General features: G+C 43.3%; 1 protein-coding gene across 6 annotated transcripts in view; it reads left to right on the top strand.

Moving 5' to 3' along the window:
* EML4 (EMAP like 4) overlaps positions 1-26,360 on the top strand; it is a 264,083-nt gene that overhangs the window by 159,099 nt on the left and 78,624 nt on the right. For all 6 annotated transcript variants that reach the window (XM_073628449.1, XM_073628444.1, XM_073628446.1 and 3 more), the window contains exons 2-3: positions 5,258-5,440; positions 24,831-24,954. In XM_073628449.1, coding sequence (XP_073484550.1) covers positions 5,258-5,440; positions 24,831-24,954 — 307 coding nt within the window. The remainder of the gene's footprint in view (positions 1-5,257; positions 5,441-24,830; positions 24,955-26,360) is intronic.

The raw sequence follows: 26,360 nt of genomic DNA on the forward strand, positions 1-26,360 counted from the left end.
GGTCTTACAGCCTCCGGGGGGGAGAGGAGGGGGAGCCTGCCGAGAGAAATTGCAGAAGTAAAAGTTCTTTTTGCGGCCCCCTAGATCTAAATGAGCATTTAACTCTTAAGTTGGGCAGCCCCCTCTGCAAGGGGGGGGGGGGTTCCTTTGCCCTTTTAAAAGGTGAACTTGGCTTTTAGAGAAAAAAAATATGCACATATTTTTGCAGGAGAGAAAGTGCTGTTTTTTTTGGGGGGGGGTTTTATGAGCCTGCAGAGCATTTCACCTGCAATCAAGAAATCCATTATAAAGCTTTAGGAAGTGTTGGTGAACTACTAAGGGCGCTCATTATTGCCCTCGCAGTTCGTTGAAAACTACAAGCCAGCCATCTGCTGTGGTGGCAGATGGGGACTTATAGCTCATTCACAGATCTCTGAGTGAATGATGTGGATCCCTCACCGAACTCATATTGCAGAATTACAGCAGGAAAAAAAAAGTGTTACAAATAACTATTGCACAATCTTGCCTCACCACCCCTAGCTTCTGCCCACTGTGGAGAGATGAGGGTGACTATATGATTTTCCCAGCAAGATCATGGGAGTGTTGAGAATCCCAAATCTGATGAGACGACACTCCTGCACCTGTGCTGGAGCATCCTCTCTAAATTTGGAGTACATGCATTTCCCAGGATTCCACTAGAACAAGGTTTCTCTACCAGAGTTGCTCCACATGTTCCTAAGGGTTCCTTGAGCAACTTCTGCCTCTGAGAAGTTCCTGCTGACACCATTAATCTTTTTAGCTGTCTGTAAGGGGGGAATTCTTCCCAATGACCACAAGTGTAAGGAGCATTCTTCCCACTGACCATCACACTAATGTGTCATGAGTTGCACATTTTTGGCAGGGGCTCCCTGAGATTTTTCAAGGGTTCCTCTGTGCTCTGTGTTTGAAAAGGTTCAGAAAGCTCTATAAGGATCATGACCTCACCCTCGGGTAGGCACGATGGATGGAAAGCTGGGAGTGAAGCCGTTTGGCTGGCTTCTGTCGGACATGCATGCTGGAAAAACCAGCAGCCGACCGACTCCTGATCAGCGCGCTCAGCCAATGGTGGTGAGTGCTGATTGAAGTGTTCTGGGGGGGGGGGGGCGGCGCGGCGCGGCGCCTGTCCCCCTGTCTAGAACACAACAGCTCAGTGGAGGAGATCGCTGTACTAACTTTGCATAGTTAGTACAGCGGCTGCGACCGGAACTGACAGTTCTTTTTTTCGTTCAATCCACTGGGTTGAACGAAAATAAAAACTATGTACCCGGCTTAAGGGAAGTATGATCACTTTTGCAACAGATGATTTTTTTTTTTTCAGTGAATTGAGATGGCGGGTATTGTGAGGACTGATGCAATATGCTGCCCTTTTATTGTAGTGTAAGGTCCACTTTAAGAACATTTCTCAACTGACAAGTTTGAGTATTCTTTGTTTGCAAAACCATTCATGGTTTGTAGTTTATATTTTTCCCCCTATATTTTTATACGAACAAGTTCTAAAATCTGATTCCTCCATAAGTCATAATAAAATGAAAAGTGGATGCCGTCTTAGTCAAAATGTTGCATTGCTGGGTGATGGTAGCATCTCGCCTTCTAGGTTTTGTATTTATTAAAAGCCAAATTAAGTACGCGGTATGTTTTAATGTGACTTGCAGGAGTTGAGTCAGTGCAGACTGGATGCAGAAGCTGTAATTCCCATATTACCTCTGAAGAATAGCTACATCCATGCCAAGTCTCGTCTGCTAATCTAGGCCTAAGTGTCCAAGCAGATTCTTGGATTCTGCACAGAATTCCTTCTTTTTTCAGTCCAGGAGTTTGAAGCCAAGTGACTTACCATCATATACTTTATTTTTTATATTAATGATTGCCTGATGACTAGAAAATTTTTTTTTAGAAAATTGCTTTCAGATTAAAAATTTAAATTGTCCCTAGATTCCACAGGCCCTGTGTAGGGGGCATTTTGGAAACAAATCTCGGGATTTAAATTTTGACAAAGTTTTTTTACTTAAAATAAACCCACTTCAGCTTTTTGTATTTATACGTTAACATTTGTAGAGTTAGGTTATGCATTATTTATCACATCCTAGAAATCCGGGATGTCCATAGAAAGTACAGTCTTTTATCTATAAATGTCTTATGGAAGACTGACTGTATTTCACTCTGTGACTGTCTTCTGAATCTTAAAGGTTATTGTGAAGTCAGATCACATGACATGGAGGAGGACCACAGAGTTATAAATCACAGTCAGAAGACTCCATGTGCACAATGCTGTGTCCAGGGCAGTAAATCTCATTATCATAGTGCACAGTTGACTTTTGGGTTGACAAATGTCTTTTAGGTCTAAATGGCTTTTCTACCCCAAATTGTGAAGTGAGCCGTGAATGAAAATAATGCTTCCCTTTTACTCTTAGTGGAAGACCGGTTCTGTCGTCCTCCAGGGGTCTATGCTACCATAGATGAGTAATGGCCACACCCCACCTCACAAGCAATCTAACACAGACTTGTAGTGTAGAGCAGCCTTTTTCAACCAGGGTGCCTTCAGGTTTCATTAGGGGTGCCTTGGCAGAATGGCTAGAAATTGCCCAAAAATTGTATACAAGTTACACAAAGCCACAGGTTTTCATTATGCACCATTACAACCACCTAGCTGCTGGCATCCTAACAATGATATCATCGGTTGACGAGGAGGACGTTGGGCACCTGCACAGCATCTTTGTTTCACCATGCCCCTCTCCATTAGCTTTGGGGTCGGTGAGCTAAAGAAACTGAGGGAGAAAAGAAACATTGGAATACTAGTCAGTACCAGTGTGCAAAGAAATATTTGCTTTGTAAGAATAAATCGCCTCTAACGTTAGTTGGCCTACATGTGTGGATGTTGCTGCGTTATGTAAAACTTGGTTTCGTTTCTGACATTTTAGAATGGGGTGCCTCAAGATTGTGGAGTATTTTTAAAGGATGGCTTGACTGAAAGTTTTAGAGAAACTCTGGTGTAGAGGAAGAGAGGGGGCTGTCTGACCAGGTCTATTGGATTGGGGAGTGCACAGGGCAATATGGTCAAACCATTAGATTTAACCTCTACCCCTACTCCTAACTCCTATGGACCAAAGCAAACTTTTTCATTTCTTCTATGAGCCACTTTATTCTGCAACTACTTTGTAATTTCTTAAAGTAACAAATGTACATGTATACATTTGTTTCTGTAATATTCATGTTTTTTTTAAATTTATTATGCAATCCAGACAGACAGTAACAAAACTTCAAATTAGAAAAAAGTTTTTTGTTTTTTTTTAATCGGTGTGGAAAAAAGTTACTGTTGATGTAAGTTTTCAGTTTATAGGGTCCCTTTCACACAAAGGGTCTGATTAGGTCGACCTGTCGGTTTTTCAGGTGGACCTGATCGGATGGTCCATTCACCCCTATGGACCAACAGATGTAAATTGACTTGTGTCCTTTTACACTCACTCTGGTCCGAACCACTTAAAAAAAAATGGAAGGGGAACCATCCTCCGTCTAGGCCAGGGGTCTTCAAACTACGGCCCTCCAGGTGTTCAGGAACTACAATTCCCATCATGCCTAGTCATGTCTGTGAATGTCAGAGTTTTACAATGCCTCATGGGATGTGTAGTTCTGCAGCAGCTGGATGGCCGTAGTTTGAGGATCCCTGGTCTAGGCAGATCAGATTGCAGGGCAGTTGGGAGTAAACTGACAGTGGAGTCTGTTTACTCCCAGCTGCTCATAAAGCGGAGTGGGCAAGAATGGATCCTCATCCCGATCTGATCAGCGGGCAGATCCACCCCTGCTGATCTCAACCAATTCTGCCCTGTGTAAAAGGGGCCTAATTTGTCCAGTTTAAATAGACGCAGACCTTGATTCTGATAAATTATTGCAAAGTAATTTTATAAATAAAGGCCCTTTTTTAAAATTTTGTGCTTTTTTTTTTTTTATGTAATTTAAAAACATAAAACATAAAAATGAAAAATACTAATCCAATGAAAAGTTCAAATATTGTTTAGAAAAATGGAAATTGAAAAAAAAAACAATGGAAGGGAAAACAATAGATAAAAAAACCCAAAACCTGTTGCTCGTTATTGGATTTGGCATGATGCCTCAATGTGGACAGTTTCTTTCAAGCAAATAGTTTTTTGTGAATCTGTGACAGTTTATTATTAGAAGAAGGTGCCGATAACAGCACTTCCTGTTTTAAGCTGACTGTTAACTTAGTACCTTGCAATTAGAAGCAGCATTGTCATTGCCATGTACTCTACCCCAGTGGGGTGTTGGGCTTTCTATCAGATAGGCAGCCCAAGGGCCACCTGAAGGAGCGCACAGGGCAGGCTGACAGCGCTACTGCTAATTGCGAGGCAGTGGCTTCGTAGTCGGCCTGCTAGTGGAAGTGCTGTTTTTTCCAGGTAAGACTTTGCAACAGATTCACCAAAAAAAAAAAAATTCTTCAATGAGTAGACAGTGTACAAAGAAAATGGCAGCAAATACTACTTTATGCACTTTTGATCATGTGCGTTAAAATGCAAGGGTGCAAATCAACCCTAATAGTACTTATTTTCTAGTGCGCAAGTGTGAGCATGTGTCATACGTTTGAATCCATTCTGGGAGCCTTAAACTTTCCCATTTTTAATATGTTTAGTATATTCCTTGGGTTATTAGTTTTTCATTGAATTGCACATTTCCATGTCTGCATCTAGATGTTAAACCATTTTTTCTGTGCATTAAAAGATGTATGCGAATTTTTTTGCAGATTCATACTTGCCAAGGTGGATACAACATTGGTCCCCTGCTGGCTCTGACTGAGAACTGATCGATCAAACACCGCCCATCACTCAGTTCTCAAGACTCTCTTCTCTGCCCCCTCCTAGCTCACTGGAGCGCTGGGCTGTGGAGGGGGTGAGAGCAACAGTCTCAGGCTCTTAGCGGCTCGCTGAGAGGCTGAGCTGGGTGACAGTTCAGGCATGTGGGCGGATCCCGACTTCATTGTCGCGATCTTACCCAAACCTGGACCGGCTGTGTGACATTAGCTGACAGCGGGCTTCAGCCCGCTGTCTGCTGAAAACGGGTTACAGGTGGGCAGAACGACCTGCAATGCTGGGATCCAAAGGAGAAGTACAGCCAAATGAGCTTTGACTGCACTTCTACTTTAATAGAAGTGGAATCATTTCATTTAATTAACATTTACTTAAAGCCAGTTTTGAGGTGCCAGAGCTGATGATCTCTCTGCCTTTTCCCACAGATGATAGCGTTTCTGCAGCAAGCACTTCTGATGTGCAAGACCGTTTATCTGCCCTGGAGCTGAGAGTCCAGCAGCAGGAGGATGAAATCACTGTGCTTAAAGCTGCCTTGGCTGACGTGCTCAGGCGTTTGGCTGTTTCCGAGGATCAAGTGGCAACTGTGAGAAAAGCGCCTCCTAGCAAAGGTAATTAGATCTTTTTACTGATGTGCGAACCACGTTGATCGTTGAAAAAAACAAACGTTAGTAATTTACACAAGACATTGGAAGTTATCATTTGATGGCTGGAATGCAGACTCTCGGGCTTGGAAATTGGTGTTCCCTGAGTATGATCTTATCACCTAATAGAGGATTTTTTTAAGCATAAGGTTAAAGTAGAATTCCAGCCTAAACCTAGCTAGTCCTAAAAATGTCCCACCCCCCTACTAAAAACCCATGCAGGTACTGCCACACACTGTATTCAACTCTAGTGTAAGATAAATAGAAGGCAGGATTCAACTCAGATTCCAGCCCATCCGTCACGCCCCTCTGACTTGTTTCACCCGCACTGGACTTAAAGTATAACTAAAGGCAAAACTTTTTTAGTTTTGAATAGAGTGGAGAGGGATTAGAATTTGTAATGTCTGTGCCCCCATTAGGGAGATTCATCCTCTGTTTGTCCTGTTTACCATTACCATTGAAAGTAAAAGAAAACCCCAAATTTTGGATTCTTCCCAGAAGAGTAACGGAGGGAAATCTTCCACTGAGGACAGTAGTTCTGTTGACTCGGGGTCCCCAAGGAATTCCCTTTAATTTGTAGGGATTTCCTCTTACTTTCTGTTTGGCTATGGGACAGGAAGTGAGGGTAAATTTCCCCTATGGGACACAGATGGCAAAAAAAAACCTGACAGGTTTTAAAACTCCCTTACCCTTTCCAAAATGGGGGGGGGGGGGGGGGGAGTTTTGCCTATAGTTTTACTTTAATCGTAACTTGTGTTGTAATAAAAAGATGTACATACTTTCTTGTTTTTAGCCTACTCCAGTCCAGTCATGTACCCCTGTGTCAGACAGCAGTGGCTGCAGGGGAGAGGAGTGAGTGCTTGATGACTGGGATATCCGGGGCACTGATGTAATCAGTAGGCTCCTATGTCTCAGCTGTTAGCACTTCATCCTCTCCCCTGCAGTTGCCGCTAGCTGACACAGAGGAGCCAATCAAGTGACTGGACTAGAGCGGGTCTCAAAAAGAGAAGTGTAAACCTATTTATTTTTTTCCCACAGGTTAGGAAGGAGGAGGGGCCATTTTTTAATACTAGTTAGGTTTACCTAACTAGTACTCCAGCAACACTAGGATGCAAGCAAATGACCATATCTCATTCAAATACATCTATTATCCCTTTCATGACTAAGCCTATTTTTGAAATTTGGTGTTTACAAGTTAAAATCCGTATTTTTTGCTAGAAAATTACTTAGAACCCCCAAACATTATATATATTTTTTTAGAAGAGAGTCTAGAGAATAAAATGGCGATTGTTGCAATATTTTTTATCACACGGTATTTGTGCAGCGGTGTTTTAAACGCAAATTTTTGGAAAAGTGACATTTTCATGAATTTTAAAAAATCCAAACAGTAAAGTTACCCCAATTTTTTTGTATAATGTGAAAGATGATGTTACGCCGAGTAAATAGATACCAAACATGTCACCCTTTATAATTGCACGCACTCGTGGAATGGCGACGAACTACGGTACCTATGAATTTCCATAGGCGACGCTTTAAAAAATTTTTACGGTTACCAGGTTTGAGCTACAGAGGAGGTCTAGGGCTAGAATTATTGCTCTCGCTCTGATGATCGCGGCGATACCTCACATGTGTGGTTTGAACACCGTTTACATATGCGGGCGCGACTTCCGTATGCGTTTTCTTCGCTGCGCGAGCTCGCGGGGACGGGGGCGCTTTAAAAAAAATTTTTTTTTTTTTATTTATTTTTGTACTTTTATAAATTGTGTTTAAATTTTTTTTTTTTTTTTTTTTACTTTTATTGCTGTCACAAGCAATGTAAACATCCCTTGTGACAGTAATAGGTGGTGACAGGTACTCTTTATGGAGGGATGGGGGGTCTAAAAGACCCCCCATCCCTCCTTTACACTTCAAAGTATTCAGATCGCCGAAAACGGCGATTCTGAATACTGTATACTTTTTTAAATTCGGCGCCATTGGCAGCCGAGTAAACGGGAAGTGACGTCATGACGTCGCTTCCGCGTTTACAATTAGAAGGCTGGAACGAAGCCGCTCACAGCTTCGTTCCAGCCCGCCCCCAGCCGCCGGAGATTCCCGACTGGACACCGGGCCTCCCGATCGCACGGGAGGCCCGGTAACAGCGGCGGGAGGCGGCGGGAGGGGGGGATGTCCCCTCCCGCTCCTCCGGTATAACAGCCGAGCAGCTTTTAGCCGCATCGGTTGTTATACTCGGGTAGCCGATCGCCCGCTGAAAACAACGGTACCGGGATGATGCCTGCAGCTGCGGGCATCATCCCGGTATAACCCCGGAAAGCCGAGTACGCATATGTGCGTTTGGTCGGCGGGAAGGGGTTAAGCTTACTGTTACCACCTCTTTTGAAAAAAATCTCAAAGCTGAGTTCCAGATGTTTTTTGAGTTTATTTAAGTCAGCAGCTACAAAAAGTGTAGCTGCTGACTTTTAATGAACTGGCACTCGCCTGTCCCAGGATCCATCGATGTGTCCCCCCGAACCCTCGGATGTCTCCTTCGTCTCTCCCGGTACCAGAATTGCAAGTGTGGGCACCTGGCTGTGACAGCTTGTGGCTTCAGAGCCCGGTGCGCACTGCACCTCCTCAATGGCCGGGAAATCTTCTGGGACCTGTGACGTGTCCCAGAAGGTGGGAGGGGGAGAGGAGGACTTCCGCTTGAGCTGCCTAGGCGGCCTGATTGTAAGTGGGAGCAGGTACCTGTCAAAACTAGGTAACTGCCCTCCCCCAAAAAAAAAAGACATGTCAAATGTGACATGTGATGGGGTGAGGAGTTCTTAAAGTGGAACTATACAACTGAATCCAGTACAACTATAGGCAAGACTTTTTTTTTTTTTTTTTCATTTTGGATAGAGTAAGGGAGGGTTATATACCCTGTAAGGTTTATTTTTGCCTTCTGTGTCCTACACGTTCTGTCCCAAAGCCAAACCAGGAGGTGAGGAAAATTAAGGGAACCTTTTGAGGCCCCCCAGGCCGTCAGAACCATTGTCCCCATTGGAAGATTTCCTCTTACTGTTCTGGGGACATCTTAATTTGAAATTTACCTTTACTTTCACTTTAAATTATTTTGGTAAAACAAATGGTAAATCTCCCTAACAAGAACAGAGACTGCAATAAAAACTGACAGGTGTTCTAATCTCTCTTCCCTTTTGTCCAAAACTTTAACCCCCTGTAAGGGTTGCATGCAGCACTTCTGGGTGTGTTGCCTGTGTCTCCCTGCTGTGCTCCATCAACTGGCCACTTAATCTGCAGCTGTGAAGCGACACACTAGTGATGTAATGGCTGGGAAATTGGGGAACCACGGCATGCCCAAAGGAGGAGGAGGAATCTATTACACTTGAAGTATTGAATGATGAAGATCCTAGCGGCACCTCCTGAAAGAAAGTGAAGATTCCATTCAGCAGAGGCGGAATGGGAAGTATTGTTGGGGCTGGTGGTAGACTTTTTTTTGTGACTGGTCTAGATTGTACCTTGGGATTCCGAAGAATCTTTTTTGTAGTAGATATTTTATGGATGCTCTTTAGCTGTCAGGACCTGTTCCTCTATCCTAGTGTAGATGTGGAGAACAATAATTCTTCAAAATTTTGCATAGACAATATAAATGGAAAAGAGAAATCCCCAGCTCCCCAAATCTTTCATCACCTTCTCATCAAACTCTCATGATAGGATGTTTAGCCCTGGGAATACCATTGCTTTTTTCATTTTACTGCCAAGCCCCATTGCTGATCCTGTATTGACAGATACTGAAGCCATCCTATGAAGTGTCATATTCACTCACTCACTGCATGTAATTCCTAGTAGTATGAATGCTCCCAGCTGCTTCTGTTCTCATGCCTCTTTACCCAGAGGATTTACACCCTTTAACTGCTGCAATAAATATTCAATAAAAAGGGGTACATGAGGGTGGTGTGCTAGCTTTGAAGGCCGAAGATGAGTTTCAATCATTGTAGATAGCAGGCCTGGACAGGAAATTGTGCAACTCTGGCAGTGCCTAAAGGGATTTTGTGTCTGAGAACATCTGTGGACTGGTTATGTCAGCATAGTAAGCCACCGTTCACACTGAATCTGAGTTTGAAATTGTGCAACTTCGCTTGAATTCATACGATTTCAAAGCCTCAGGTGAGTGCGAGTTCAGGTTTGACATCTGTGCGACTTCATGTACAGATGCCTATGCAAGTCGCACCTGAAATCGCAAAGGAGTGCAGGGACCTTTTTTGAAATTGATGCGGCACTGTAAAGAGTGTGCGACTTGATATGCGATGTAAACCTGTCAAATCGCATTACAAGTCACACTGCTGTGAACGGGGGGCCAAGTCCTGTTTTAATGATTTAAAGTCTCCCAGGTTTAGACAGGAAATGTGTTTTTGGCTGGATCACTGGGTGGAAAAAAAAAGCATAAAAACAGAAAACTGATATAGCCACCACATTTATGCATTGGTAAGTTACAATATATAATGTTTTTTGGTTTCTTACTGCTTTGACCACTTCCTGCGGGGTGGACGTCCTTGAATTTTGGTTCTTATGCCGAGATGATGCTACAGGCATCGTCCCAGGCTTTTTTTTTATCGTACATCAAGGGACACAGAGCCATAGTAGTTACTATGTGGGTTATAGGCCACCTTCAGGCGATGGACACTGGCACACGCCCTAAGACAAAAAAATGCACTGCCTATATAACTCCTCCCACTACTGGGAGTACCTCCGTTTTTTCACCAGTGTCTAAGGTGTTGGTCACAAGTAAAGATGTGCTGTGTTGAGCTCTACTGGAGCAATCCTTGCTGGGGCTAGCCATGCAGCCGGATCCATTCAAAGTGTCTTTTTGGCCGAATTGAATGGTACCCGGGCCTCGTGTCCGAAAAAACGAGGTCTTGCCTGGAAACGCTTCTCTTTTAGAGAGCTGGACCCCGGGATCCAGTACTTTTTGGTAGTAAGGCCATAAGGTCCAGGATTGTGGGTTTCCCCGAGGATCCCCAGCTCCTGAAGGTTTAACGGAACCCACCATGAAGGGTGAAGATTGGGTCTGTTGGTTTTACCACAGAAAAACCTGCGTCGGGAAAAGTAAGTGGAGTTTTCTAAGAATTTTTTTGAAATTTTCCTATAAATGTCTCCTTTTAAATTTAGTAAATGTTGTCATGCCTATGTGTCACCACTGGGGGCTGTATAGAGCATGAAGCGTCTCTTGCTTCTCTGAGAGCCCACGATGTGTCCAGGAACAGCAGTTTCCTTTCCTCCAGCCAGCAGAGGACCTCCGGTAAGTCCTAGGGGAGTTTTTTCTCCCCACCAGACGCCCTCCCCTTGCTGTTTTTTTCTCTCCCTCTTCACGGGGATGAAGCGTCAAAAAAAAAAAAAAAAAAAGCGCAAACGGTTGCCGCCCTACTCGGCCTCCAGGCCCCCCCCTTCACCATTTTCTTTCCCCTCACTGCTGATCCCATAGGATCGGAAGCCCGCGCCCATGCGGGAAAGGCTTTTTTTCAAAAGGAAAGGAGAGGGGCCATAGGCGACGGGGGGGGGGGCGCTTAGTGCGGTGTTGGCGTCCTCCAACACGGGAGAGTGTGTTTAAAAGGCACCACTGTTACTGCTGCAAGCTGCGGAGGGACACGAGAAAAGGTAGCATGAAAGAGGTTTGGTGACACAGGTATTCCTTTTGACACATTTACTACTGCATAGGGCTGGACTATTGCTCAAGCAGTGGATACGTTCCTTCTGGTAGTACCTCTGCTTTGTGCATTGGGCTATGGTCGGAAGGGGGGTAAAAACACCTCAAAAAAGGGCTCTAGAAAGACTTCTACAGTCACACAGAAGCCTAGAGCCATCTCAAAAAAGATGGCATCCTCCCCTGAGAGTAATATGGCTGATCAAAGTGAACCATCAGGAGTGACGGGTGTTGCAGCTGCTCTTAACACTTCAGCCCCTGTATATATTACTATGGAGGTTTTTTCTTCCCATAGTGGGACTAAGCGTAACAGGTCCCTGTCCATTGCTCAGGACCCTCATGTTGAGGAACAAGGGGCCGAGAGCTGACGAATTTCTCTCAGGGGACCAGGAAAAGGCTGGTGACTCCTCTCCAAAGATCCTGATCCTTCCAATACGGAAGGATCAGGTTCACAAGAAAGATTGTTGGTACAGTCTCTTACTAAATTGGTCTGCTCCACATTTTTGCTGCCAGTAGCGGAGTCAGTCGATGAGCTCACTTCTGGTTTGGGTTCACTAAAGCCTCCCCTAACTGTTCATGCTTTTCCTATTCATTCATGGCTAAGAAAAGCTTATGTATTCTGAGTGGGAGCACCCAGATAAACAGTTTTTTCCTCCAAAAAAGTTTTCAACACTTTATCCCGGGGATCCGAAAACTACGGCCCTCCAGCTGTTGCAGACCTACAAGTCCCATGAGGCATTGTAAAACTCTGACATTCACAGACGTGACTAGGCATGATGGGAATTGTAGTTCCTGAAAAACTGGAGGGCCGTAGTTTGAAGACCCCTGCTTTATTCTATGGAGGAAGAGTTGAATAAGAAATGGGGAATTCCAGCAATTGACACTGCTATATCCTCTGTGAACAAAAACCTGACTTGTCCAGTAGACAATGCCCAAATGCTGAAGGATCCAACAGATAAGTTGAAATTCCTTTTTTAAAAACTATATTTCTCTTGCAGGTTCAGTGGTTCTGCCTGCGCTGGCAGCGATTGGGGTATCTCGGTCCTTAAAGGACCAGGTTATAGAGGTACTCAAGGTTATTCCTGATCAGCAGGCCCAAGATTCGGCTGGGATGTCAGAGGCGTTGTGTTTTACAGTAGACGCTATGAAAGATTCTATTCTCCAGGCCTCAAGGCTTATGCTAGGGCTGGTACATGTGCGTAGAATCTTATGGTTGAAAAATTGGTCAGGCGAAGCGCCATGCAAAAAGCTCTTAGCCAGTTTCCCATTTCATGGTGAATGGTTATTTGGAGACGATCTGGATAAATACATCCAGTAGTAAAACAAGTCTCTTTTTAGCTTTGGATCATCTCTTGTCTGAGTGATATCCGTGGTCCCCTTAAATGAGCGAGGATTAGGGTTTTATTCAAACCTTTTCAGGGTACCAAAACCAAATGGGGGTGTCAGACCCATTTTAGATCTCAAAGCTCTAAACCGGTTATTGAATATCCGCTCTTTTCGCATGGAGTCAATCCGATTAGTAGTCTCCATCCTACAGGGTGGAGAACTTCTGGCATCAATTGACATCAAGGATGCTTATCTCCATGTGCTGCTTTTCCCTGCTCACCAGAAATATTTACGCTTCGAGGTAGAAAATCTTCATTTTCAGTTCGTAGCTCTGCCCTTTGGTCTAGCTACTGCACCTCGAGTGTTTACAAAGGTCCTGGCTTCTCCTTTAGCCAGATTAAGGGCTCAAGGTATAACGATACTAGCCTACTTGGACGATCTACTCTTGATAGATCAGTCGGTAGCCCACTTAAACCAAAGTTTGGTCACCGCAGTCAGCTACCTGGAATACCTAGGTTGGATTCTCAACCTAGAGAAATCCTCCTTAAAACCATCAAGGAGATTGCAGTACTTTGGGCTGATCGTAGATACAGTTCAGAAGAAGGTGTTTTTGCCCCAGGAAAGGATTAGTTCCATAAGGGAACTGATTCAGTTGGTCAAAACAAAGAAGAATCCTTCTATTCGACTTTGTATGAAATTGTTGGGAAAGATGGTGGCTTCTTTCGAGGCTGTTCCTTATGCGCAGTTTCATTCAAGACTGCTGCAAAACAGTATCCTGTCAACTTGGAACAAGAAGGTCCAAGCTCTGGACTTCCCAATGCGTTTATCCCCCAAAGTGCGTCAGAGCCACAATTGGTGGTTGATATCCAAGAATCTTCAAAAAGGAAAATCCTTTCTACCAGTTACCTAGAAGGTGGTAACAACAGATGCCAGCCTTCTGGGCTGGGCAGCAGTCCTGGAAGAAGCGTCTGTCCAAGGGAATTGGTCCAAATCAGAAATGACCTTGCCCATCAATATTCTAGAGATTCAGGCAGTATGCCTGGCCCTGAAGGCCTGGACGCTCAGACTACGGAATTGTCTTATCAGAATCCAATCCGACAATGCCACAGCAGTGGCCTATATCAATCACCAAGGGGGCATGAGAAGTCGTGCCCAAAGAGAGGTGAATTTTATCCTATCCTGGGCAGAAGACAACATTCCTTGTCTGTCAGCAATCTTCATTGCAGGGATAGAGAATTGGCAGGCGGACTACTTGAGTCGCCAACCGTTGTTCCCGGGAGAATGGTCTCTTCACCCTGACATCTTTCTGTCAAAGATGGGGAATTCTAGACGTGGATCTGTTTGTGTCCAGGTTCAACAACAAGATCGACAACTTTGTGTCAAGGACAAGGAATCCGATCACATGCGGAACAGATGCCTTGGTTTTTTCTGTGGGATCAGTTTTCACTGATCTATGCGTTCCCTCCTGTTCTGCTGCTTCTGCGCCTTCTTCGCAGGATCAAGCAGGAAGGGAAGGAGGTGATTCTTGTGGCCCAGGAGTTCTTGCTTTGCAGAGATCGTAAAGATGGCGGTAGGGGACCCATGGACTCTATCACTATGGCCAGACCTTCTCTCGCAAGGTCCGGTATCCCATCCTACCTTACAAATGCTAAATTTAACGGTCTGGCTATTGAGACCCACATTTTGAAAGACCGTGAGCTGTCAGCTTTAGTAGTTTCTACTTTGGTTAATGCTAGGAAGCTGGCCTCCAGAGTCGTATACTAAAGAATCTGCAAGACATATATCTCCTGGTGTGAATCCAGGGGTTGGCACCCCAAGAAATATGTCATAGGTAGGATCCTTGAATCTCTACAAATGGGATTGGAAATTAAGCTGGCCTTGAGTACTATCTAAGGCCAGGTGTCGGCCTTATCAGTGTTTTTTCAACGACCACTTGATTCTCATTCTCTGGTTCTTAACTTTATTCAGGGGCTAACTCGGATTTATCCTCCAGTTGGGTCACCCCTGAACCCTTGGAACTTGAATTTAGTCCTGTCGGCATTACAGAAACAGCCTTTTTGAGCAAATACGTGCTATTCCCTTGGTTCTCTTGACGAGGAAAATAATTTTCATTGTTGCCATATCTTCTGCAAGAAGAGTATCCGAGTTGGCAGCTCTTTCTTGTAAAGAGCCAGATTTGATTATTCATAAGGATAAGGTTGTATTGCGGCCTCATCTTAATTTCCTACCTAAGGTAGTGTCAGGTTTTCATTTAAACCAGGATATTGTTCTGCCTTCATTTTTTCCAGAACCTCGTTCTGTGGAAGAAAGGTCACTACATTCTCTTGATGTGGTGAATAGCGGTCAAGGTCTATTTGAAGGTGACTGCTCAGATTCATAAAAGGTGTTTTGTGTTGCCAGACGGTCCTAAAAGAGGACAGGCAGCGTCGAAATCTACCATTTCTAAATGGCTTCGTCAAGTAATTGTTCAAGCTTATGGCTTAAAAAGGAAAATTCCACCTTTTCATATTAAAGCGCACTCCATCAGGGCTGTTGGTGCTTCTTGGGCAGTGCATCACCAATCCTCCGTGGCTCAGATCTGAAAGGTCGCAACTTGGTTCAAATGAATGACCTGCAAAATCGAATTACATTGGACTGAGCTAACCCACACATAATTGTGATTCAAATTTGAACCGGCCCTTAGAGATATAAAATAATGGTAATCTGGGCTTTGGGTAGATGAACTTCTTTAAAGTGATATTCAAGTCTTGTTTTTTTTTTTTTTTTTTTTTTTTTATTTATTTTTTTTATATAACATGTCTGCTCCATGTAGTGGTTTTGCACAGAGCAGCCCGGATCCTCCTCTTCTTGGGTCCTTCACTGGCGCCCCTGGTCCCTTCCTCCTGCCGAGTGCCCCCTCAGAAAACAGCTTGCATGGGGGCAGCTGAGCCACTGCTTTGTGTCCATTCAGACACTGAGCCGTGGCTTGGCCCCGCTCCTTCTCTCTCTTCATTGGCTAACAGACTTTGACAGCAGTGGAGGAGACGAATAAGAAGTTCCACTTTTGGGTGGAATGCATTAAGATGAAAGAAACCTTCTGCCTTTTTAAGACCCTTTTAAAAAAGAAAAAAAAAGCCATAGTTTCTGGTCCCCAAATTTTACAGCTAAAGCAGCTATTTAACATCTGTTTTCCTTCTTTCGATTGTACTAATAGCCAAAATACATTCTTTAGCCTGTACAGTAGAAATTAAATCTTTATTGTATAAGGCGACGGCTGTAATTTGTTTCCTGCATGGACCTATGTTTGTTCAGTTCAATCTTCCTCTTCCTCAGTGGTTTTTTGGTTTTTATTCCCTTTGGACTACAAATGTCTGGATGGGAAATGGTACTTTCACACATTTTCTAAAGATGTATTTCAGTAAAGGATGTCACTCTGACTTAAAATATCCACCATTAAATCATTAGTGAAAGGCAGAGACACAGTATCTCTTCCTGATTGCCGTCTAACGTCAGGAAACAAAGTGACACATGTTTTATGTTTGCCAGTGTGCCTAGCTGTGAGGCTGTGGAAGGACAATGCCGAATGCTGTTTTTGTCTGCAAAAAAGCCAAATATGTATATTTATCCTACACATACTGCATCCCATCATTCAACCTTAACCATTTGCCTACTGGGCATTTATACCGCCTTCCTGCCCAGGCTGGCTTTAAGCACTGTCGCACTTTGAATGACCATTGCACAGTCATGCAGCACTGTATCCATATGACATTTTTATAGGTTTCTTTTGGTGGTATTTAATCACCACTGGGTTTTTTGTTTTTTGCTAAACAAAGGAAAAAAGACCGAAAATTTTGAAAAAAACACACCTTTTTCATAGTTATAAAATTTTGCAAACAGGTAATTTCTCTCATTCACTGAGGTGCGCTGATGAGGGTGCACTGCTGGGGAGCCACTCTAGGCAGAAGTTCTGTGAGACATGCCCTGTTAAGGCAAGCAGGTGCAGGCTCTGCAATGGATCAAAGAGCAAGAAAATTCCTGGACGGCCGCACACTAATACACCTTTATTGTGAGATATAAAATCCTAAACGGTCAGTCCATGCTATGCAGAGGTAGTGGCAATTAGCTTGCGCATTTCAAACCATGAGTCGGTGCTTAATCATAGTTCAAGTTATGATTAAGCACCGACTCACGGTGTGAAACACGTAAGCTATTTGCCACTACCTCTGCATAGCATGGACTGACTGGTTTGGATTTTATATCTCACAATAAAGGTGTTGTATCGGTGTGTGGCCGTCCAGGATTTTTCTTGCTCACTGATAATCAGTGCCCTGATTAGCCATGTAGATGTCCCTTTTTAACAGAAGCCGGCTATCGGCTCTCCTCTCACGCTGACAGCCCTTTAGCCCTTTACCCCGATCTGTTATCGGCTGAGTCCTAAGGACTCAGCGATCATAGTGTGTGCCGCCCCGGGCAGTGTGATCACGGAGTGACTTTATATGACTGCCTCCCGGCAAAGTAAGCCCACGATGTAGCTGTCATTCAGCTATAGCGTGGGTGGGAGCTGGTTAAAGTGGTTCTAAGGGCTGAAGGGTTTTTTACCTTCATACATTCTATGCATGAAGGTAAAACAAACCTTCAGTGTGCAGCTCCCCCCTCAGCCCCATCTAATACTTACCAAGCCCGATTTGGATCCAGTGACATGCACAAGAGCCGAGGCTCTCCTGGGTCTTTCCGCTGCGATCAATCGCAGCCAGTGAGGCAGGATCGGAGAATAAGACTGAGCTGCCCATAAGACAGAGCCAGCTAAAAAGCAAGCATGCATAAGTGCCCCCATCACAATCGGTTTGCTATGGGGGCCTTTGGCAAGGGGGAGGGGCCCAGAGCGCTGGCAGGGTACCTGAGAGGAGGATCTTTTTTTCAATAAATGCTTTACTAAACCCACAACAGTAAAATCAGTCTGTATATGCAGCCTAGCATGCTTGTTATACTCACTGTGGAACTTAAGGGGTTAATCCTCTGCATTGTGTAAAAAAAGGCTGTTTTATCCTGTATGCACAGATCCTCCCCTCCTGCAGAGTCTATCTGGGGAAGGCCAGCTGACACAGGCAAAGTAGCCAACCTGCACATGCTCAGTTGTCTTTTTTTTTTTTTATGCTGGAGAGAATATTTACTTGTTCTCAGAGATAGCCAGGTCACATGATATTGACATCACACATGTGGATGTGTATACAGGCTGCAGTGGAAATCTCCTCCTATCTGAACTCTCAGCACTGGAGAAACTGCAGTTTACTGACCGTGGTATACAGATCAGCCGAAAAGGTATATAGTGGCTGTATTTTATCTTAAAAAGATTTATAAGCTGTGGGCTGGCGGATGACCCATTTTCATATTACTGGATTTAGTATTCATTTAAGCACTCCTCTCTCCTGCACATATTGCCTGCTGTTTATATTTACCACTTCATACTCCTCTCTTGCATTTACTGCCCACTTTCATACCCTCCACACTCCTCTCCTGTACATACTGCCCCCGGCATGTCCTCAGCACTCTTTCCTTCACATACTGCCTGTTCTCCCACCCTCCATACTCTTCTCCTGCACATGCTGCCCACTGTATCATCTTCCACTCTTTTGTTTCCTCCACACACTGCCTACTATGGACCTACAGGTTTGTTTTTAAAGGGAGCATTTTGCATTTTTTTTCCCAGTTTTAACCACTTGCCGTCAGCAGGCCGTCATATGACGGCCTCGAATTTGTGGTGGTATATCTGAATGATGCCTGAGGCTACAGGCATCATTCAGATGTCGGCATTTTCAGCCAGTGATTCCGTACACCATAAGAACGATCATAGCGGCTGTTCCACCGCTTGATTGTTCTTACGGGCAGCGAAAGGGGGACGTCTTCTCCCCCCCCCCCTTTCCGCCGCCCTCCGGTGCTTCTACCGACTCACCACAGCGATCGGTGAGTCGGAGACGGGATCCACCAGCCCCGGATGTTAACCATAGAGATTTCCAGCGGCCCACATGATGGTCTGAGGCCAGGCGTGATGTTATGACGTCACGCCCGGCATCTGCATTAAAGAAATACGGCGCCGCCTCGGCTGGGAAGCCAGGATCTTTTTCTTACTGACCCCATATCTCACTGTAAAGAGGTCCTGTCATGTCATATTCCTGTTACAAGGGATGTTTACATTCCTTGTAATAGGAATAAAAGTGATAAATTATTATTTTTTTTTTTTTTTTAAAAGTGTCAAAATAAACATTTTTAAATAAAAGTAACAATAAAAATGTTTTAAAGCGCCCCTGTCCACGTGTGCTCGCACGCAGAAGCAAACGCATACGTAAGTCCCACCCGCATATGAAAACGGTGTTCAAACCACATGTGAGGTGTTGCCGCGAATGTTAGAGCGAGAGCAATAATTCTAACCCTAGACCTCCTCTCTAACTAGTAATGTAACCAGTAAAAAAATTTAAAGCGTTGCCTATGGTGATTTTTAAGTACCGAAGTTTGGCGCTATTCCACGAGCGTGTGCAATTTTGAAGCGTGACATATTGGGTATCTAATTACTCAGCGTAACTCACATTATGCAAAAAAATTGGGTTAACTTTACTTTTTTTTTTTTTTTTTTTTTTTTTTTTTAAAGCATGAAACTGTTTAAAAAAAAAAAAAAAAAAAGTGTTTGAAAAACTGCTGTGCAAACACAGTTTGAGATAAAAAGTTGCAATGACTGCCATTGTGTTCTCTAGGGTCTCTGCTAAAAAAAAAATATATAATGTTTGGGGGTTCTATGTAATTTTAGAGCAAAAAAAGATGATTTTTACATGTAGGAGCGAAATGTCAGAATTGGCCTGGATGCGAAGTTTATTAAAAAAAAAAAAACGGAAGCATACACAAAATGGATGAAAAACTGATGTAAACGAAATGGAGCTCAATGGAAAATGAATATTGACTGATAACTGAATCCATTCTTCTTGGGCCCCCTTCCACACGGTATGGACTCCACCAGCTTAGTGGGAAATCTGTCCGCTGATTTGTTTCCACTCCACTTATGTAGGCAGGATACAGACTCAGTCCGCTCTCCTCTATGGGCGGTCAGATGTAAGCGGTCTGCCTGTCCAATTACACTTAACTGCCATCTGATCCGATCTGCTAGGTGGATAGGGATCATATTCCTGTCAGTCTGTTTTTATTGAATTGGATGTCGGCGGGTGTAAACAAACACATGTCTGTTTACATTCGCCACTCCCTACAGGATAAAGGATGGTCTGATCAGGTCCGCCTCAAAAACTGACAGTCAGACCCGGTCGGTTTGCCTTTGTGAAAGGGGCCTTCGTAGAAACATGACTGAACGAATGACGCTCATGTGAAAGGGGCCTGGCCCATGTCTTCAGACTTTGAAGCTTCGCTGATTGCTGACGGCCATGGGCATCCACTGCTTCCAGTTGTGTGAATATCTTCTCCCTGAGGATGTACACTGTCGTTTCTCACTACAGCTCTCCAACTGGCAAGAGACAGGCAATTAGCAATATACTTCTGTCTGCGTCCCTGATGGAATATAAGGATTTCCCTCCAGCTCTGGCAACGTGACGGGAAGTGAGGGAAATCCTCGGTGGAGACACAGCAATAAAAAGCTGGATTGTTTTTAGCCTCTATTTTCACTATTCAGAAAACAATGTTGTCTCTAATTCTACTTTATTTCAAGGCTTTTATTATGGGAAAAGCTGTATCTAAATGCTGTGACCATCTATCTTTTTATTGTGAAATGAAAGGACCCTTTTAAAATGGTAGTTAAATCCATTAAGCGTGGAAGATGTGTTTACTACTTTGATTTCTGACAGTCTTGGCTCTCCTCCTGATCACCAAACAACGGGTCTGGTTTTACATTCATTTCACATCTGGCGTTTGAGAAATGCCCGTTTTTTTTAACTTTTTGGCTTAGCCCAGACTGCATACATTGCTAATTGTCAGACAATGTGACATTTGCAGGCTTGCAGATTACCTGTTAGAAGAAAGCTGTCATTTCAGGTGATCTGTCTCATGTCTGAAAATCATTTTGTTTTTTCTAAACCACACACATCTTCCATTCACGGGCCAAGGTGTTGTGTTTTTCTTTTGCTGTTGCACAAAGGTGTGTTTGTAGAGGTTGTGTCGCAACAGATCAAAGACTGCTTACAAATGTGCTCTGGGTGAGAAACTATTTAATGATTTAATTATCCACAGGTTATAAAACATTAGGAAGTCTATCTGGAGCTGGGGTTCCTCACCTGTGGTACGTGGACCTCCTAAGTGGTCCATGAATGGTTATCGGGGGTTCTGTGAGGGTCAGATAAAAAAAATAAATTTTCTATACAGATCTCCCCCTTGTTCCAGTTAATGGCTTTCTGTTGATAGAAGTGAAAGAAAATGCACCCAGCCGCTGCTTATAGCGCCAACCTCTAAGCGTCTCTTGAATCGTTGGCCCATTTTATCATTTCAATTTGTATAATTGTTCTCTGCACAACTGCCATCTTTTGGCACTCCTTAATAGCAAGTGCTGATTCTCATTTTCTAGTAGTAGTAGATTTGAGCAGAACTTAAATGGTTTTGTTTAATTTGCACAAGATGATTGTATTTAAAGTAGTACAGCCAAAGCTAGTTTGCTGTACTACTTCTGTGGATCACAGGAGTGCAGTCCTTTCTGCACTCCTGTGACCCATTTTCAGCAGACAGTGGGCTGAAGCCTGCTGTCGGCTAATGTCACATAGCCAGTCCAGACTCGGGCAAGATCACGACAATGAAGTCTGGATCCGTCCACATGCCTGGATCAGCACCCAGCTCAGCCTCTCGGCAAGCCTCTGAGAACCTGAGCCGGCCGCACCCACCCCCTCCACAGCCCAGAGCTCCAGTGAGCGAGAGGTGGCAGAGCAGCGAGCTGTGAGAACCGAGCGATTGGTGGTGTTCGATCGCTCGGCTCTGTGTTAGAGGCACTGGGGGACAGATGCAGCATCAGACCGATGCTGCATCCACCTAGGTATGGTTCTTTAAAAAAACAAAAAACTAAAAAACACAATACATCTTTTCATTTTGTGTGTTGGTGTCCATGACTTTTTTCATGAAAAAAGAGCCCATTCTATGTTAGGATTGTTTACTTTATGAAAACTTTGTGTTTGTCATATGAGGAAATCAAATTTCAATAAAATAAAGTACACATATTGCATGTAAAGTTGTGTTTATGGTCCATAAGAACCACTGATCTAGAGTGGCTTTTTAATTTTTTTTATTGGTAGATTTACTCTATTTGTCCTGGTGGCCTTATTTTGGAGGTTTGAAAATGAGGGAGAATCCTAAATTTTTACATTGCCACTGGAATAGAGGGAAAAAAAAAACAACTCTCAATGCGGATACTTGTGTGGGTGACAATTTAAAGAGGATTTCCTGTACTATGGAGAGATTTCAGCTCACTTCTGTTTTATCTTAGATACAGTATATATATATCTCTATCTATATCTATATCTCTATCTATATCTCTATCTATATCTCTATCTCTATCTATATCTCTATCTATATCTCTATCTATATCTCTATCTATATCTCTATCTATATCTCTATCTATATCTCTATCTATATCTCTATCTATATCTCTATCTATATCTCTATCTATATCTCTATCTATATCTATATCTATATCTCTATCTATATCTCTATCTATATCTCTATCTATATCTCTATCTATATCTCTATCTATATCTCTATCTATCTAGATAAATAGATAGATAGATAGATAGATATATTGTGTGCGTGCTGCCTGGTCTTGCAGTGGGACTGTGCTGGAATAGCTTCCAAACGCAATCCCACCATACCTGATGTGAATGGACCCATAGAGTAGGGAATTGTTGGGAGAGTACATATCATGGAAGAAGGCAGGGCCGGTCTCAGGCCATCAGACTCCAATCCACAATTTCTGAAGTTTTCTTTAAATCTGATTGAATTGTGCCATTGCCTACCATTTCAGTGCATTGGAGAATAGCTGTGAAGTAATCGATGAATACAAAGTCCTCATGGAGTTGTATGTGATGCTTAGCCAATACAAATTTTGAGGCTTGTTCTACTCTGGTGCTGCAGAAACACTGTTTACTAATTTCTAACTTGATTTAGATTAAGAGCTTATGCATACGGGCATAAAAAAATGCCACTGATTGACGTGTCTGCCATTTTTTTTTTTTAAATGCTATTGAAAGCACCTCTAGGTAATCTTGTGTTCAGTGTGTCCTTTACATGTGTATTTTAGAGCCGCTTTATTCCCCAAACCAGAGAGAAGTTTTCCAGCATATTTTATGCCTGTACACACATAAAGGCTTCTAAACTCCTGCTTATGCACGTCAGTTTATTTTAGTGTCTGGAATAAATTTATATTCTAGCCAGTAGATTGACTTTTATGCTCATACACGTCTAAACACAATGCACACATGCGTGCCTAAAAACATGGCATTGGAGGCACTTTTTCTGGCAGCATATTTGTTCATACGCCTGTGTGCACGAGCCCTAACATACTCCTATTAGACTAAGAAAAAAAGAAAAGCCTTACTATAATTTTGTTATGGAAGAAAGCTATAAGTCCTGGCTTGTTATAAAAGCAAGCATAACAGCAGGTAAAAGCGTTAAAGAAAGCTTCCCCCTTTCGAGGGGAAGGTTTGTTCGCCCTTCCAGTTTGAGCCTCCACCGTTATTGTTTAACTACTTTAAAGACCACCCACACAGATATACTGCGGCAGGGCGGCTCTATTGCGCAAAACGACTTGCATGTACGTCATTCCATGCAATAGACACTGGGGGCGCAGAGGGGGAGCCAATCAGTGGGTCCGGTGGACACTATGTCCTCCGGGACCTGCTGATGGTTCACCTAGAGAGGCAGGGCGACGATCCACCTATGTGGACAAGACAGATCGCTGTTCTTACAGGGGAGAACACAGTGATCTTGTGCCATGCTAACCAGGAACACGGATCTCTGTGTTCTCCCAGTCAGTCCATCTGCCACACAGTTAGAAAGCACCCCCTAGAGACGCATTTAACCCTTTGATCGCCCCTGGTGTTAACCCTTTCCCTGCCAGTGTCAGTACAGTAACAGTGTAGATTTTTAGCACTGATCACTGTAATAATGTTACTAGTTCCCAAAAAAGTGTCAAAAATGTCAGGTGTCAGATTTGGCTGCCGCAATGTCACAGTCCCGCTAAAAATGGATGATCGCCACCATTACTATGCCATAAAAATATCCCATAGTTTGTAGACGTGATATCTTTCACACAAACTAATCAATATACGCTTATTGGGATTTTTTTTACCAAAATTTTGTAGCAGAATACATACATATTGGCCTAAATTGATGAAGAAATTTTAGATTTTTTTTACTTTGCTATAAAACATATCCAATATTTTTAAAAAAAACAATTATGTTTTTTTTCTTTTTTCAAATTTGTCTTTTTTTGTTTATAGCGAAAAAAATAAAACCGCAGAGGTGATCAAATAACACCAAAGAAAGCTCTATTTGTGGGGAAAAAAAGGACATAAATTGTATTTGGGTACAGCGTCGCACAACCGCAGAATTGTCAGTTAAAATAACTCAGTGCCGTATTGCAAAAAATGGCCTGGTCATGAAGGGGGTAAAACCTTCCGGGGCTGAAGTAGTTAAGGTGAGCAGCTGAGGAACTCAAACTTCCACCTCCTGGAACCCTTGTTCAGCCTACTTCAGGAGTCTGTTAATTTTTGGGAACCTTTCGCAAACCAAGTTGAAAGGTTTGCGTCATGCAGCATTCGGAATCATTCTGAAAAACACTGGGGCGGTTTGCAGGCGTTATTGCGCTAAAAATACCACCTGCAAACCACCCCAAAACAGCCTCCGCTGTTTGTTCAGTGTGAAAGCCCGAGGGCTTTCACACTGAAGCGGTGCGCTGGCAGAAGGAGAAAAAATCTCCTGTCAGCCGCATCTTTGGAGCGGTGTATTCACCGCTCCTAAACTGCTCCTGCCCATTGAAATCAATGGGACACCGCGGCTATACCGCGGCAATACCGCGGCTATAGCCGCGCTATACGAGTGGTTTTAACCCTTTTTCGGCTGCCAGCGGGGGGTTAAAACCGCACCGCTAGCGGCCGAATACCACGGTAAAACAGCGCTAAAAATAGCGCTGTTTTACCGCCGATGCCCCCTACCGCCCCAGTGTGAAAGGGGCCTTAGGGAGGTTGAAGAAAGACCTCCAGCTCCATGACCTGTTAATGGAAACCAGCAATGAGAAAATGTGTCGGCTTTCATTTCTGAACTCTGCTTTTGAAAATTGATCTATTTTTCCAAGATCCAGGTTTTATGGCACATACTTAATTGTGTTTGTTTTATTTTTTTGCCCAGGTCCTCCAGCACTACGTGAAGCCCTTTCGATGTCTTGTATTACCAATGGAGGAGCTGGAACTAGAAAACCAACCCATACTGGATCTATTGCTAGAAAAGATACATTGGCATCAGCTGCTAAAAGGTATTTACCATCTCTATGAAATATGAAAGCCCTGAGATGCTGAAGGTTTTAATGGAGTGGTTTACTGTGAAGCCACAAAACTGAAAATTTTAAAATGTTATTGTTAAAATGTGTGTCTGGGCAAAATAATATATTTATTCATCTTAAGACCTAATGCACACTGAACGTTATAAAAACGCCAGTAGCATTCGCTGTAACTGTAGAATGAGTTTTGCAGCAGCTTTGTTGGTGTTTTTTAGTTTGTGGAAGTATAGTTTTGTTTAAAAAAAAAAAAAAAAAACCCTGCAAAGGCTTTTGGCTCAAACTTTAATAAGCGCTGAATAGCTGTGTTTTCAGCGTTTATTGTTTTTCAGAGTTGGAGTAACTCTCTTTTTTTAAACCCACTAGTTCTGGGGTTTTTTCCAGCCAAAAAACATTGATAAAAGCCTATGCGTGCATGGACAGTTTACTGACTGCAGAAAAAAAAAAAATACCTGAAGCCAAAAAAAGCCACTGTAAAAAGTCCAGTGTGCATGAGGCCTAACTGTTAATACATGCTGATTTCCCCATGTTTCGTCTCTTAAACATGCTGCAAATACAGAAATATAACATTTGGAGTCTGGTGCATTTGATACAGGTGCTTGTACCAATGCTCAAAGCCCATTGAGCCCTAGTTCACACTGATCCAATGCGGGAAACGTACAAGATTTGCTGCGTTTCCCAGCATCGCACTGCTTGGCAATCGCATGCCGTTTATGCGATCTGCTGCGGGTGTCAATGTTAGATTAACGTAACCCTGAAAAAGATCACAAAACGCCGTGCAATTGCCAGGATTGCATTGCATGGGTGTCAACACCCATGCAATGCGATTCAGGTGCGGGGAATAAAATTTAAAGTCCTGGAAATCACAGTGGCCCCAACAATGGTTTAAGGTGGAACTAAAGGCAGAACTTTTTTTAATTTTGCATAGTGTACGGGAGGGTTATAACCCCTGTCAGTCCCCCCCCCATTGGGGAGATTTCCCTTTACTTCCTGTCTTGTAGCCAAAATAGGAAGTGTGAGAAAATTTCTCCAAATTGAGGGAATTCCTGGTTGCTACCAGAACTAGTGTCCTCATTGGAAGATTACGCCAAACGTGTGCCAGCTTTCCTAAAAACTTTCTTAGGGCACAGACAGACTTAAATGTAGCCTGTCTGTTTTTCATAATCTCCCTTTCTTACTTTACTGTAAAGTCTTGGTAAGTTACAAAGGGCAATTTTGTGTTTTTCATGCATTGTGCCACATGGATTTCCTAATGTGGCTTTTAAAACTAAAAGTCCTGTAATTGTATGTATTAACCAGCACAACCCTCCTATGTTGGCCCCTCTGATCCTGGTTGTTATCTGCTTCTAAAAGCTTCATTTCTTATGAGTTTAGGAGCTAACTTC

Source organism: Aquarana catesbeiana, linkage group LG04, assembly GCF_042186555.1.
Source record: "Aquarana catesbeiana isolate 2022-GZ linkage group LG04, ASM4218655v1, whole genome shotgun sequence".
Taxonomy (NCBI): Eukaryota; Metazoa; Chordata; class Amphibia; order Anura; family Ranidae; genus Aquarana; species Aquarana catesbeiana.